The sequence below is a fragment of the Micropterus dolomieu genome, linkage group LG14, assembly GCF_021292245.1.
Source record: "Micropterus dolomieu isolate WLL.071019.BEF.003 ecotype Adirondacks linkage group LG14, ASM2129224v1, whole genome shotgun sequence".
Classification (NCBI taxonomy): domain Eukaryota; kingdom Metazoa; phylum Chordata; class Actinopteri; order Centrarchiformes; family Centrarchidae; genus Micropterus; species Micropterus dolomieu.
This window is the reverse complement of record NC_060163.1, coordinates 27,141,474-27,157,709: the sequence shown is the minus strand read 5'-3', so window position 1 is coordinate 27,157,709 and position 16,236 is coordinate 27,141,474. Positions and strand designations below refer to the sequence as shown.

Genomic DNA, 16,236 nt, shown 5'->3' with positions numbered 1-16,236 from the left:
GCCTCCATTTGTTCCTCCTCCTCCTAATAAAACGCGCTCTGCAGAGCAGTTTGTCCGTTTGGGCTACTGTAGAAACATGGCGGTGCAACAGGGTGACCTCCATGTGAGAGGTGTCTGTGGACAGAAAATGTCTCATTCTAAGGTAATAACAACATTAAGGTCTTTATGCAGCGCTGAGAACATAGTTATGGATCTCATCTTGCATTTCTGTCATTAGATCCTCACAAACACACTGGACCTCGTATGTAACGTAGTTATTTTGACCCAAACCATGAACTTTTCCTAAACCTGACCCAACAGTTTTATTTCAGGCTGCGACGTTCTGATCTCTTGAGCTCTGCAGCTGAAGTAGCTGAAATAAATAATAGAAAGGAAGAACATGTCGGTGCACCTCAACACGTTTCTTTCTGTAACTCTTCCTCTCCTCTCAACACAGAAAGCTCTTTTCTCATGCAGAGTTTCAGGGTGGAGGGAGTCTCTGGGAGTTTCCACTTCCTCTCACACGGTTTTGGTGACTTCCTGTTTGCTGAGGAGGACTTCCAGCAGACGCAGTTTAGCCTTGAGCTGTTTGTATTCCTGGTATTCTTCCTTCATCGGAGTGCGATCCTCTTTCTGGCAGATTCTGGCAGTAAACACAAGAGTGGCCATATTATCATTTACTTTTCATTTAGGACGTTTCCTATAATAATCCATCTTCACTGATCAGGTCATGTATTCTGGATCTAAAACCTTAATGTCCAAATTCAGAGGAGTACACAAGGAACCTGCATTCTTCCTACTTATTTATTTATAATTATTTACTTGAATATTTTAGGAAACTGCGTACTTACTGCTGCATTTAGTCATTTCATCAACAAATAAAATGAACTCCACCATGGGACGATTTAAAGAAAACATTTCACTGATAATTACTGAAGTAAAAGTACAAGAGTATTCATCTTGAAGGACTTTTAGTTTTACAGAATGGAATTAATAGTTAATACTGGCAGATTTTGGTTAGAGGGGGGGTGAAAATGATGCACGAGGGAGGCCACATGTCTCCGTTTGGTCTCCCACCTTCCAGTCTGACGGTAAAACTCGTCCTCAAACTCTCTCAGAACTTTACGCCTTGTCTTCTTCTCTGCCCTCGTCTCCCGCAGACAAACCAGCAGCTGAGACCTGGTTCAGTTGGAGAACACAATGTAGAGGTTGAAACCGGGACATGTGGTTGGACTAAGCCCAGTTTTAATCCCCCAAGAAGCAGCCAAACAGTAACGGAAAGCAGGAAGCAAAGAGGCTCCCTGTGGACAGGCTTTATATGCATGATGATCTGAGTCACCAACCAACCAACACACCAGCGTTTGAGTTCTTACTTTCCGCTCAACAACAGTTGGTCTTAAAACGACATTATTTAGTTGTTATTTTGGTTTTTAAAGATTTTTTTCTTTTCCTTTATTTTGAATAGAATCGCTGAAGAGAGACAGGAAATGTGGGCTTGACTCAAACCTGGGCCCCTGCAATGAGGATTATGTTGTATTTTCATCTTAAAATAATGATGCTACATTGACTCGGGGTCCACAGCGCCTGCTAATGCACTTTGCAGCATTAAAATCCCGGGGAGGAAACCTTTCGCGACAACAGCGTGATGCTTTATGGCAACACGTTCCACACACCGAGTAAGCTAGCTATAAGAAGAAGCTAGCTCGCTATTCTCAGTACGGATATCATGGCAGAAGTGAGGAAGAGAAAAAAAGAGTGAACAGACAACAGACCGGACAAGAGTAAATATGAGACTGGCTTTTACTCGTTGGCATGAGCTAAAAGAGCTGAAAGAACGCAGGACAGACGGCCTTCTTTAGTTGGACTAGTCAGTAATAACTTGGCTGCATCTTCTCTGAAATGAAGATGCAGAGAGCTTAAGTGAAACCAGAACCTCAATGTTCTGCTCCAGAAGTCAGAACCTCAATAAAATCACATGACGTTTGTAATAAACTACCCTATTAGAGCCCACATACAGACCTGGAGGCTTCGTGCAGGCCGGCCATGGTCAGAGCTGGCGGCTGATGGACGGCTTTCACCTCGTCTAACGGCGACACGAAGGCGGGGTCGCTGTCCCGGTCGCTGTCCTCCTCGCAGACAGCTGGGCGTGTGGCACAGCGAGGAGGCGTGACAGGAGGTTCATCAACTGTCATGGAGCTCATTGAGTCTTCATCAGAACCGTCCTCTTCCTCCTGAGAGACAGAAGCATTGGAGTTAAAGATTAAAGTCTGTCCTGAGGGGGGCGCCAGAGGAAAGCTCATGTTGTAAATCATCATCCAGCAAAAACAACCAGCTAACCAGTAACAGCTCAAGAAACCTGAATTTTATTCATTAATTAGACATGTAAGAAATGAGTGAAGACTTCTTCCCCCACCTGTTTGTCAGAGTGTGCTCACAGATGAATGCTAATGTTAGCATGCTACCAGTGAACCAGTGACAGTGAATGTGTGTGTTTCTCACTATGGTAGTGATGGTCGGGCTGGCACACAGTAAACGTTTGATCATCTGGTATCGGTCGTACAGAGGCTTCACCAGGTTCTTCTCCTGTTTTGTTCCCTGAGAGACACACAGACAGATGTGGAGTTACCACGGCAACATCTTTGTGCCTCTAGAAGGGTTATAATCTAAATAAGTAAATTTAGCCCAGTTTTAAGACTGTCAGACCTCGTTTCTGTTAATAGCTACTTCATTGAAATTGAAATCCTCGATCCTCTGCTCCACGAAATTAATTTACTGTAACTGATCTCCATTAAAATTATACATTAATTTGAGCAGCTTGCCGACAACAGACCAACAACAGACCGACAAACAACGTCCCGACAACAGACCGACAAACAACGGGCCGACAGACTAACAACGTGCCAACGACGGACCGACAACGTGCCGACAAACAACGGGCCGACAGACCAACAGACCGACAGACCAACAGACCAACAACAGACCGACAAAATGCCGTCAAACAACGGGCCGACAGACCGACAACGTGCCAACAACAGACCGACAACGTGCCAACAACAGACCGACAACCAACGGGCCGACAAACAACGTGCCAACAGACCGACAGACCAACAGACCAACAACAGACCGACAGACCAACAGACCAACAACAGACCGACAACGTGCCAACAACAGACCGACAACGTGCCAACAACAGACCGACAACGTGCCAACAACAGACCGACAACCAACGGGCCGACAAACAACGTGCCAACAGACCAACAACAGGCCGACAACGGGCCGACAACCAACGGGCCGACAACCAACGGCCCGACAAACAACGTGCCAACAACGGACCGACAACAGACCGACAACCAACGGGCCGACAAACAACAGACCGACAAACAACAGACCGACAAACAACGGACTGAAACAACGGGCCGACAGACCAACAATGTGCCAACAACGGACCGACAACCAACGGGCCGACAAACAACGGACTGAAACAACGGGCCGACAGACCAACAACGTGCCAACAACGGACCGACAACGTGCCAACAACGGACCGACAACCAACGGGCCGACAGACCAACAACGGGCCGACAACCAACGGGCCGACAACCAACGGGCCAACGGGCCAACAGACCAACAACAGACCGACAACCAACGGGCCGACAACCAACGGGCCAACGGGCCAACAGACCGACAGACAAACAACGGGCCAACAGACCGACAGACAAACAACTGGCCGACAACAGACCGACAGACCAACAACAGACCGACCACTAAGGGCCGGCAACAGACCACTAAGGGCCGGTGTCTGCCTGCAGTGTACTGCTGATCTAGCTGGTTGATCTCAGCAGGACAGATGACGCCTCTGAACAATCGTCGGATATTAATCACTACTCATGAACGCAGCTTCTCTCCAACTTTAAACTCCAATCGTTCCTGTCATCAGAGGAAAACCACCACTTAATACAAATCTGAATCACATGGTGCTGTGACCGTGGAAAGATACCAAGCTAACAGAGATCACCGGGGTCTTGGCCCCATCTAGGCCGACTGCTGTGACTTCGGTGGCCCCTGGTCGGCCCTCTGTTGGCTGCTCACAATGTAAACTTGAGGATTTAATGGAGATTTATTAACGCAGAATTCATTTCACAAAGCAGAGTTTCTAGAGCAGAACAGAAAAGACGTCCTCCTTTGAATTGCGTTGGTATTTTCTGTTCCTGCTCTGTTTTTCATTCTGCCCACTAGACTCACTGGCCGGCCGTGCAGACTCTCAAAGTAGAGCAGACATTTCTGCAGAGTGATCTTCTCCAACACCATCTGAGCCTGAGTCATCTCCTGCACACAGACACACACAGGCTGTCAGATTAAACACACAGACATGGGGGAATAAAACTCTGAAGAAAATGAACAGAGTCTGGTGAGGACATCTGAGTGAAAGCTGACCTTCATGTTGTCTGGCAGGCCCAGGGCTTGTCTCTTCTCTCTCAGCCGCCTGAACAGAGACTCCACCGTTTCCTCTAGCGTGGGTTTGTGCTCTGCCGCCCCCTGCTGGCCGGAGCCGTGCCTGCAGGACACATCGACACTGACTGATGGATCTGATGATACTGTATCACGTTGACTCGACGTGTTGTGATGTGCTGGTGTTACCTGCAGATGTTTTCAGGCACGTCCTGCTCCTTCAACTCAAACACAGACTGTCTAAGTCTCAGCTCTGCAGGAGACACACGGTGGTGTAACAAAGTGATAATAAGCTTTATTTATAGAGCACTTTTCAAACCAACATTGCAAAGTGCTTTACAACAATTAAACACATATTTTGATGGTTTCACCTTTGAGCTGTTTGCGAGCCTTCGCCAGTTCACTCATCACTCCGACCATCTCGGGGTTCGAGTATTTATCGTTGTGGGACGGCTGAGAAACACAACACGACACCATCAACATCATTTCTACACGGCAAGATGTAAAACACGAAAGTTAGGAACTGAATCATTTTGAAGACTTGAAAGTGTGCAGAAAGAAGGCTTGTGAGATAGCCGTGGATAGCCTTAGCTAAAGCTGCGTTCAGTTGATGATTTGCTCGTTATCGGTAAATGAACGATATGAAAGTTAATGTTATTCCGCATCATTAAATAAGACAGCAGCTGAATCACTGTATGATGGAGAAGAAAAGATAAACAGTGCAATTCCTGCCAAAGGTAGCTGGCTTAGCACAAAGGTAGCTGGTTTCCTGTACTCTGCCTTTATACTGATTTGTGAAAAGACCCTCTAGGTCCTGGACTTGATTGTGGACTGGGATCCTGCTCCCTGCTGCTCCTTTACCTTGTATTTCATCTCCTGTTCAAACTGATCCTCAAACCTGCGAACCTTCTTCTTCAGGGTCTGAATCTGTCGGCTGAGGAACGGGACGGAGGAGAGACACTCGTCCTCCGATCCCTCCGACCCCTCCGACCTGTCCCGACCTCGACACCTGGACGGGTAAACAGAGAGACGGGTAAACAGACCGACAGACAGGTAAACAGACCGACAGACAGGTAAACAGACAGACAGACGAATCAGCTTCAAATCGGAGGCCCAGATCTCACTGTAAGACAGTGACATTGATGTGACAGTCCGCATCACTGATTTCTGAACGTGTGCTGTCAGTGGTAAACGTGGTCGGTGAAGGGATTTGCACTCCGGCCCACCGCCATGACACCAGGCTAAGGTGGCCCCAAGGCAAAGGGCCCCCGGGGCCGTCACACAGGCCCACCATTAAATGCAGACTTAACTTTAAATGACTTTTTCCATCACATGCAAAGCACAGGGGAACGTGATCGTAGCAGGACGGTGTACATGTAAGAAGGATGGGAGTAAGAAAACCAAATAAACAGGCGAATAAAATACAAGAAGCAGATTCAATATGACTGTTGCTCAGTAAAGCAGAAACACAGGACGGACCATAAAGACCGTCAACTGGGTCACAAGCACACATTCAGCTTCAGGCTGCGGGTCAGAAAACAGAAGGATTATATAAGATGTGTTAATGCAGCGGCCAGCGAGAGCTCAGACAAGTTTATTCACGGGACTTTAAGGCCGCAAACCATGTCACATGATGTTTGTGGAGACAGGAGGATCAACTCAGACAGACAGACAGGTAGACACTCACACTATGTACTGCTGGCTGCAGGGCGGTGACGGTGCCGTGTCGGGGTCGGAGTTGAACCTCAGGCTGTGGCTGGAGCAGCGGGGGGAGGGCAGAGGGCTGGGACCGCCCGCCAGCAGCTGGAGGAGAGCTCCACCTCCCCCTCCTCCCTCACCTCCGGGGTTGCTCCTCGGTGGGGAGTAGGGGGAGTGGTGAGGGCTGGGGGGCAGCTCTGCATCGGGAGGCAGGGGCTGCTGAGCAGGGTGGATGGTGGTTAACAGCTGGTGTCTGGGAGACTGCGGAGGTCTGGTCAGGACTGTCAGCAGCTCTGCAGGGACAGAACCATTCTGTTAATATTTAAGTGAAACTCCCCTGTTAGCATAAGAAGCAGCTCTGAGGACGTGTTCAGTTTTTTATTAATGTACAACGGCTCCTCCTGTGAAGAAAGTTTATAGAATTACTTATAGAAAAATATCAGGAACCTCCTCAATGACCACTAGACCCACTACATAAAAAGGTCCCCTAGAACCACCAGAAGGACCAACAGAACCTTCTTGATGACCACTAGAACAACCCACTACATATAAGGACCAGTAGAATTACCTGAAGGACCACTAGAGCAACCTTAAGGACCAACAGAACCTCCTCAATGACCACCAGAACAAACCACTACATAGAAGGACCTATAGAACTACCAAAAGCACCACTAGAACAACCTTAAGGACCACGAGAACCTCCCAATGACCACAATAACTACCATAAGAATTTCTAGAACAACCTCAATGACCCACAAGACCCATTACATAGAAGGACCTCTAGAACCACCAAAACGACCCCTAGAATCACCTGAAGGACCACAAAAACCTCTTCAATGACCACTAGAACAACCTTAAGGACCTCTCAAATCTCCTCAATGATCACTAGACCCACTACGTAAACGACCCCTAGAAGCACCTGAAGGACCAACAGAACCTCCTCAATGACCACTAGACCCACTACATATAAGGACCACTAGAACCACCAAAACGACCATGAGAACCTCCTCAGTGACCACTACAACAACCTTTAGGACCACAAGAACCGCCTCAATGCCCACCAGAACAACCCACTACATAGAAGGACCTATAGAACCACCAAAAGGACCCCTGGAATCACCTTAAGGACCATGAAAACCTCTTCAATGACCACTAGAAGAACCTTAAGGACCTCTCAAATCTCCTCAATGACCACTAGACCCACTACATATAAGGACCACTAGAACCACTACATATAAGGACCACTAGAACCACCAAAACGACCATGAGAACCTCCTCAGTGACCACTACAACAACCTTTAGGACCACAAGAACCGCCTCAATGCCCACCAGAACAACCCACTACATAGAAGGACCTATAGAACCACCAAAAGGACCCCTGGAATCACCTTAAGGACCATGAAAACCTCTTCAATGACCACTAGAAGAACCTTAAGGACCTCTCAAATCTCCTCAATGACCACTAGACCCACTACATATAAGGACCACTAGAACCACTACATATAAGGACCACTAGAACCACCAAAACGACCATGAGAACCTCCTCAGTGACCACTACAACAACCTTTAGGACCACAAGAACCGCCTCAATGCCCACCAGAACAACCCACTACATAGAAGGACCTATAGAACCACCAAAAGGACCCCTGGAATCACCTTAAGGACCATGAAAACCTCTTCAATGACCACTAGAAGAACCTTAAGGACCTCTCAAATCTCCTCAATGACCACTAGACCCACTACATATAAGGACCACTAGAACCACTACATATAAGGACCACTAGAACCACCAAAACGACCATGAGAACCTCCTCAGTGACCACTACAACAACCTTTAGGACCACAAGAACCGCCTCAATGCCCACCAGAACAACCCACTACATAGAAGGACCTATAGAACCACCAAAAGGACCCCTGGAATCACCTTAAGGACCATGAAAACCTCTTCAATGACCACTAGAAGAACCTTAAGGACCTCTCAAATCTCCTCAATGATCACTAGACCCACTACACAAAAGGACCCCTAGAAGCACCTGAAGGACCAACAGAACCTCCTCAATGACCACCAGAACAACCTAAAATACATTAGAACTAGAGATGCACCCATCGTCCCGCATGTCCGATCCTGTACCGGTCAGATTTACACGCAGGCTGCGCTGCACGACGGTTCACGTCATGCACACAGCGGCACGGACACAAACACTGAAACATGTGGTCAGCGTGGACGTTCGCTCGCCATTTGTAAACCTGTAAGGGCAAAATCTTTGTTTCCACCGGGTTCCCAAAATGCTGCCATACAAACGATTTAAAAGCGGTGAGGACGTCTTCTACGGCAACTTCACCCTCACACTCCGTCATGCTGATATCGCGAGACAGCTTTTCACCTCGAACAATATCGTCACGTTTTAATATCCCAAGATCCCATGGCACGAGAACCATATGGGAGACTTTATAAAACTATTGAGGAATAAAGTTAGAGCAGCAGGTGTATCTGAAGGTGAGCCGCTTAAAACGGTTTGTGAGTAAACACTAAACCAAGGTGGAGAAACAGGGACATTTTGAGGTGGATGATATTTGTACAGACATCGCTAACCCGGAGCTCTTTATATTCTGAGAGGGGCCAGAGAGAGAAGCTCCTGTGACCTGCTGCAGTTCATTAACAGGCGACGCCAAAGGGCCCGGATTCAACTCCCCGCTGTGACACGTCCACCAATGTGTCCTTGAGCAAGACACTTAACCCCTCGTTGCTCCAGAGGCGTGTGACCTCTGACATGTACAGCAGCTGTAAGTCGCTTTGGATAAAAGCGTCAGCTAAATGAATGTAAATGTAACAGAGCTGAATGGAGCCCGGGAAGAAGAAGAGAAGACTTTTCTATTAAAAGAAAGCCGTCAGTCATCAGGTCAGACCTTTAATGACCACAAATCCCCACTGAAAGACCACCGCCTCCTCAGTGACCCCCCTAAAAGGTCAGTTACCCACAGGACCATTAACGTCTCCTGAGTGACCACTAAACCAAGATCAAGGATCTCTAGAACCTCCTTGTGACCACAAGAACCCCCTAAAAGGTCCTCTACAATTACCTGAAGGACCAAATAACCCCTAGAGACAAAACTGAGAAAGCAGCACATCCTGACGTCGGAGAAGCTGCTTCGGCACCGATGCTCGGAAACGACTCGAACGCGGATCGATAACAGAAGCGGTTACAGATGAGTTTGTCCGTCGCTTCATTAAAAATAGCTGCGGTTGATAGTTTTTTGTGGAATAAAAGTAGGCGTGACCGAACAACGGGAAGGAATCTGAAATGCGTGAAGGCAGATCTGGAAGCAGGCGGTCGGCGTGTCTCACGTGCTGCAGAGAGTTTCACTATAAATAGCAGCACACACACACAGACAGAGCACGGCCGGTGGCGTGCTGAGCGCAATGAGCCGACTCATCACAAAGACTGACTCTACTAACTGTGCGTCCAGTCTGTAGAGGAAGAACACTGCTGTTGCAATGAGCATTACAGACCAGGACCAATAAATATTAAGATCAGTAAAGTGGGGGGACATTATTAGATTCAGGTGCATCTACCTGGCGGGCTGTTTTCGTCCGTGGGGACGCTGTGGCAGAGAGCCAGCGTCTTCCCCTCCTTCCCTCCGAGCTCCACGGGGCCACAGGGCCCCTTCTGCTCCTTGCTGCCCAGGGCAGGGGGGCTCTCCTCTGGGGACAGACCCAGCGGGTGGCCCCCCTCCACCTCCAGCGCCTGGAGCTTCAGCAGGGAACTCTGCAGGCAGAAGCAGAACATGCCAGACACGCTGATCCAGAGATTAACCTGGTCCCAGGAGGCTGTGTGCAGACAGATAGACCGGTTTCTGGGATGTGTAGGGCTGGTACGGATCACGGAGTCCAGATACTAGCCAGATCCCAGCCTCTGAAGCACCACATGTGGAGGAGTGGCACTGATGGTTTGAAGTAGCTGGTTCATTAGGATGGACCCTGTTTAGGAAGTAGTCCGTCCCCCCAATCCAAAAGACGAGCCAGTGAACCTCCTAATCATGAATTAGTCCGGTATCATCCAGTGAAACAAGCCACGATGCCTCCTGCTCCTCCAGAGACGAGCCACATGCAAGTGGACAGTCCGGGAATATAAATCACTCCAGTGATTAGCCAGATCCAGAGGCACCTTATTTCTTCTTCTCGTGCTCTCAGCGTGCGACAGTCCAGGACTTAGCCGGCTCCGGTGTGACTGAGCTCTGCAGGGAAAGAGGAGCTGAGAGGTTTTGAATTTTCTTTCTCTCTCGTTCTGCACGTTTACTGATGATGATGCTGATGATGCGTTGGTCCTCCCTCCCTCCCTCTGCCATTAGCTCTCCAGCTCTCTCGCTCCCTCCCTTGTTGGATTACTCATCCTCAGGCTCGTGAACGAGGGAGAGGAGGGAGGAAGGAGGGAGGGAGGGATGGAGGGGAGATGTTTGCTCGAGAGAGAGAGGGGGAGAGAGACATATGGGGAACATGAGGACGCCTCTCTCTCCTCCTGATCGTGAGGTTTTTCCCGCATCAGTGGGGGATGGGCTTCTGCTGACATCACTGTGTGTTTGAAGCTCATTCATAAAAAAGCGAGCAGCAGCAGGAGGAGGAGGAGGAGGAGGAGGAGGAGGTGCAGCTACGTGCCTCCCCTCACACATCCACACACAGTTTAACCCTTTAACACCCAGTTTCCACTTTTATTTCACCTTCAGCTTCTCATGTTGGGACGTGCAAACAGGAACAGTGTTCTACATCTACCTGCTCACCCAGGCCTATTAACATACAGACACGCCCCCGACGCCAAACATGGTCAGTGCTTCCTCTGGAAGTCCGACATTTTCGTTTTAAAACGTCTGCTACGTTTCCGCCGGCCGTCCAGACTAAAGCGGTGAATCCAAAGACCGAAATCGGTCTGAAGCAAAGAAATCTCTGCTGTGGCGTCAGCTGTCCTTTTCAGACCTTGCTGCAGCTTTGATCTGTACGACATAAGAAAAATCAGGCCCCACCTCACTCAGTGTTAAAAATCAATTCTTCTGAATCGATTATTTATGTTAATTGATGTTGACGGAACGCAAAAGTTGGAACTCACGGTGGTTTAAGGGGAGCTGATGGCGCAGTGGATAAGACACATGCCTCGTTGCTCCGGAGGCGTGCGACCTCTGACATGTATAGCAATTGTAATTCAAGCGTCAGCTAAAAGAATAAGTGTAAATGTCCAGTATACACACCCCACTAAAATGTCACACAATCACTAATTTTAACTCGCACACTGTGTGAGCGAATGAGAGAGCGCGAGCGGCAGAACATGGCGGTGTAAGTGAGCGGAGAAATATATTAGCAGCAAGTTTCAGTCTGATGGTAAACGTGCAGCGTAGGTCACAGAGTGTCCGTTAATAAAGTCTGCGGTTTCCCCAACGGCTGGACACGTGAAGGCTGTAGCGCGAGCTAACGTCTCCTCTGTGCAGCACGGGTTTTAAATTAGTAAGGAAGCCATATTGATTAGCTCAGCTGTATGTCTTACTAATCTACCTGCTTGTCCAGGGTTGAACATCAGGTAGAAGCTGAGACTAAACTGGTGTGCAGCTCCGTCCTGTACCGCGCAGGACCACGGAGCTGAAGTAAACCAGGGACGCAAACTCGTCCTTTTGAGCTAATTAGACTTTTCCAGAGATCCTGTGTAGAAATAAAATGACGCATCGATAATTGTTTCAGAATCGTAGGGCAGGTACCCGGAGATTCTCACCCCTACTCAGCAGTCCACCCAGATCCTGGTCCAGGCCATGGTTACCTCTCTGCCCTAAACTCCACAATCCAAGCCCACCTCTCCTTTTGTGTGATGTGGCGTCCCTACTCTTATAATTCGGCGCTGCACCTGTGCGTTTGTTATCTGTTATTTTAAGATAAAATACATTTAGCTGTCGCTTTTATCCAAATCGACTTACAACTGCTGTACATGTCAGAGGTCACACGGAGCAACTAGTGCGTGTCCGCTGTCTAAAGGGGGCGTTTCAACCTTCAGCTTCTCTGCTGGTTGGTGACTTCTGTCCTCCGCTAACGTCCCACTAACAGAGTCCAGAACAGACCTGAAGCTGGACTGGGTTTTCACTCTTCACTGAACAGACTCTACAACTGAAACAGAGGAAAACCGTAGAAAGAAAGATGCTTAAATACAATGTTTGTATTTAATGTCGGCATTTTTACAGCTCTAAGTACTATTCTACTGCTACTGTACTCTGTACTATACTCTGTGTAGTACTGCATAATATTTCAGTAAACAGTATTCATGTTTAGGAGCATCTAAACAAACCACAGTGACACGTTAAACACGTCAGCGATTCTCCATCTAATCAAGTGAAAACTGTAAAGTGAATAAAACCCCAGGTGCAGCTGACATGGTGGTAAAAATGTACGGGGGGGGGGGGGCATGTTGCATCACTCTCCTTCACTGCTAATTGGATGGCGGCCATGTTTGGACAGGTTGGGTTTTATGTATTAAATGTATTTAAACAGATTTCCTCTCTCAAGCTTTTAGCTCTGCTCCTGCAGAATTAAGCTGTTCCAGTGTGAAACAAACTTCACACACTCTTCAGTGGAGTCTGGTTTGATTCTGTCTGACCTGCGGAGGAAAAAAGACGCGTGCAGCTGCTGCGGAGGTAAAAACTTTATGTTACTGCAAGACTGGAAACAGTAAATCATGTACAGCAGAAAGACGTTCACAACATGTGTGTTTATTGTTCCTGTGCATTATTAGGACTGTATAGTGATCATCAGTGAAGTGACGAACTGCTCGCCAAACTCCGTTTAAAACACGCGAGGATTTATTTAATCTGATTTTATAGCAATGATCCACATCGTTTACAATGATTTAACGATATTTTCCAAATAATAATGAGACTTTGGAAATAATCGGGATTAAATGATCCTCCGAGAAACACTTAATTTGAATGTTATTTTTAAAGGTAAAAACACATTTGGTGTTTTTAAGCGTTTTTAAAAGTCATCTCTCACGTTTCTGATGAGTTTTTCCTGTTTGTATTAGAGACTGTTTTCACTAAACTGACGGCATTAAAGCAGGATCTGCTTTGGGGGAAGCGCTCGCCAGACTCCATTTAGGAATCATGTGAATTTACGGAACCGTGTTTATGGGCAGCGAACACAGATCTTTCTAACAGGCTGTCACGTGTTTTCCAAACATTTCGCATCTTTGAATAAATTCGGCATCTGAATAAACCTCGAAACAAGAAGCTTTCTTTTAAAGAACTTACATGTTGTCCCTGCTGTGCCTGCTGTGTGTTCACTGCAGTAATGCCGAATGTCTCAGTACCAGCTTTAAAGTGAGAAAAAGGGCCTGTGTCCTGTTGACAAAGTTTGCCACAAACTAAATTACTTACTTGCTGTTAAAATCTCTACATAATAAATTGAGTTTTGCTTATTTGTCGTTACGTGAACGAGATAAATGTATTTATTTAAAATGAGTAAGTTTTGGTCTAAACGACACCAGAGACGTTTGATAACACTCACCTGCAGCTGTGCAGAAACACCTGGCGGCCATTCTGCAGAAATACACGTTATTATAGACACCTGAGAGGGAAACACTTCTTCTATAAAATGAGTCCAAATGGAAATCATTTCTTCAAAAAAGGTGACTAGGAGGCAGGGAGGTTAGTTTAGCTCCTACGTCTGTTTACTCCTGTATTTTATTGTAATTTATATCTTGTTTTATGTGTTTATGCATTTATCTCCTCCTGGAAAAAAAATCATGTGACTTTTACTGGAGAAACATTTTAATGACACAAATAAATAAAAATCCTGCAGAGTCGTAACGCTCAGAGTCTGATGAAAAGCTTTAAAGAAACACTGAATATATAAATATGAAATATTGCTGCAACTGACGATTATTTTCAGTATCGTCGATCATTTTCTCCATTCATCGATTAGAAAATGGTGAAAGCTCAAGGTGACGTCCTCCAGAACATGTTTACAAGATAAGAGCACACAGACAGAAAGTGTGGAGCTGCACAAGAAGACGTGTCCTGATGATCAGAGTCCACCAGAGTCCAGCTTGTGTTCAGCTGCAGTACAGATCCAGTGTTTGAGTCTGTGTTGACTTGTAAAGCCTCTGTTCTTTCTCTTGATCAGAAAAATGAAGTTAAGGAGGTGGAGGAGGAACTCCTGCTTCTCCTGGTGGAACAGCTGCTTTGCATAGAAATCCCACAGTCCCTCACTGCTCACACAAGATCACACAAAACCAGAGTCCAGGACCCAAACCGGGGCCAGAAGGAGTCCAGTTCATACACCACAGTGTTTATGAGTACCCAGGCCTTCAGTCTGGTGTCCTGGTCTGTCCCTTGCTCTGTCAAAACCCTGGTTCAGACTGCACGTGGGTCGCCCCCCCTTCAAATAGAGAGAAGAATCCTCCAGATTAATGTGTCAGTAACACACCAGTTAAACTGGGAACGATACAGAGGAGGTTAGTATGGTCTCTTGCGCAAAGATGACACGCAAAATCAAACATTTTATGTGATTTTTATTTTCCTCCATCCGTTTGTGTGAGATTTGTGTTTTGGAGAAACAGCGCCTCCACCGGCGCGGTTCAGGCAGGGAGCGGTACTGCAACGCGGGAGACTGTGAGAGACTTCCTCCCCGAAAATTAAACAAAAGCCCGCAGAATTATAATAAATATTAAAAACAAATTCAGTATAAGCTCTGTGAGAAGTTGATGGTACAAAATGCAGTAACTGTAGAAACGCTGTGTTGTCTTTAATTGGTGTTTGTGAGGAGAATGTCACTCTCACCGGACTGCTTTTCTTTTCTATCCATTTCACGTTAATAAGAAACGGGGTGAATATCTGTAAATGATTAAAACTAAACTTTAACACTTGCTATTTGGTGGATTACGTGTTTGCCGATTTACAGGAGAGACTCAGACAGTCTCAGAAAACTGAATAATATAATGTTGTCGGTATACAGGTTCGGTAATCCGAGCTGTGGTGTTATTTTACAGGTTTTTGTAAACGGAGTTCTGCCGATGCAGATGCCAGCTCACAGCGGGCAGGTCAGACTGTAAAAGAAGCGGGAATAACAAACATGTTTCCGGTAATATCCTTCAAAATAAAAGGCACCGTAACTGTCGTTTGCATAACTGTTGGCTGAGATGTTCGGTACAGAAGGTTGACGGTTCGAGTCCCGAATGTTCACAACGTAAGTCCAGGACTGTTTGTAATAATATTACAATTATTAAAATGATTGGAAGGTTAATGTATCTCAGACCTCTGCAAGAGGTAGAAACAATATTGACTGAATCTGAAAGTCTGGGCTTGTCCTGGCTGAAAACTGAAGCACAGCGCCTGTAAATTATAAATAACAATACTATTCATTTATACAATACAATTCATTTATCAGCTGCTGGAGAGCACGAGTTTCATTTTGTGCATGCGGTTCATTTATAAGATCTTTATTTATCCACAAATGTAGAAATTTGTCTTCGTTAGAAATCACAATACAAACAATTAAGAAGATGCATCAGAAGGTGCAGACGGTAACGGATGCGACTCCATTGTAGAGACATGTCAATGAACTGAACGAACCTTTTGCATTTGGTACGAAAGATTTTGTCTATGAAGATTCTCAGTCATCCAGGTCATAGTATCCAACGAAGGTTAAAATCAAGGGCAACTGGACTTGGTTGAAGATACTGGAAGACGTTTCGTCCCTCATCCAAAGGACTTCTTCAGTTCTGACTGACTGGCAGGGAAACTCAGCTATTTAACCTCAGTGGGGTCGTTGGCCCGGGTCATCGATACCGCTGGTTCGTTAGTGTTCCTTGTTGCTGTGACGACAGTCGTTATGGTCGTTAAGACTACCTGTGGCCGAGACTGAACGACCATCGTTGGTATCTTCACCTGAGGCCGAGACTGAACGACCATCGTTGGTATCTTCACCTGAGGCCGAGACTGAACGACCATCGTTGGTATCTTCACCTGAGGCCGAGACTGAACGACCATCGTTGGTATCTTCACCTGAGGCCGAGACTGAACGACCATCGTTGGTATCTTCACCTGAGGCCGAGACTGAACGACCATCGTTGGTATCTTCACCTGAGG

The 16,236-nt window shown here is 46.8% G+C and overlaps 1 protein-coding gene and 1 non-coding gene across 2 annotated transcripts; one reads left to right on the top strand and one right to left on the bottom strand.

Annotated features, from left to right (window-relative positions):
- Window positions 1–283: 283 nt before the first annotated feature.
- fam13c (family with sequence similarity 13 member C) lies at window positions 284–10,274 on the bottom strand. Its single transcript, XM_046068692.1, has 11 exons — window positions 9,698–10,274; window positions 6,113–6,416; window positions 5,287–5,434; window positions 4,797–4,878; window positions 4,615–4,678; window positions 4,411–4,531; window positions 4,219–4,302; window positions 2,479–2,574; window positions 1,999–2,210; window positions 1,057–1,158; window positions 284–622 (listed from the first exon to the last, which is right to left on the bottom strand). The coding sequence occupies exons 1-11, from the start codon at window positions 9,909–9,911 to the stop codon at window positions 499–501; spliced, it is 1,551 nt and encodes a 516-aa protein (XP_045924648.1). The 5' UTR covers window positions 9,912–10,274; the 3' UTR covers window positions 284–498.
- A 4,286-nt stretch (window positions 10,275–14,560) lies between these two features.
- Window positions 14,561–14,662, top strand: LOC123983645. The gene has a single exon (XR_006828251.1). It is a non-coding gene; the product is annotated as a U6 spliceosomal RNA (small nuclear RNA).
- The last annotated feature ends 1,574 nt before the right edge of the window (window positions 14,663–16,236 follow it).

What these genes read in the sequence shown, in the direction of transcription:
- fam13c (XM_046068692.1), bottom strand. Translation starts at nt 9,911, where the DNA reads ATGTTCTGCTTCTGCCTGCAGAGTTCCCTGCTGAAGCTCCAGGCGCTG. An exon ending in GTGCCTGAAAACATCTGCAG is followed by an intron (nt 4,532 to 4,614) that starts GTAACACCAGCA and finishes TGTGTCCTGCAG; the next exon opens with GCACGGCTCCGGCCAGCAGG. An exon ending in AGAGTCTGCACGGCCGGCCA is followed by an intron (nt 2,575 to 4,218) that starts GTGAGTCTAGTG and finishes TGTGTCTCTCAG; the next exon opens with GGAACAAAACAGGAGAAGAA.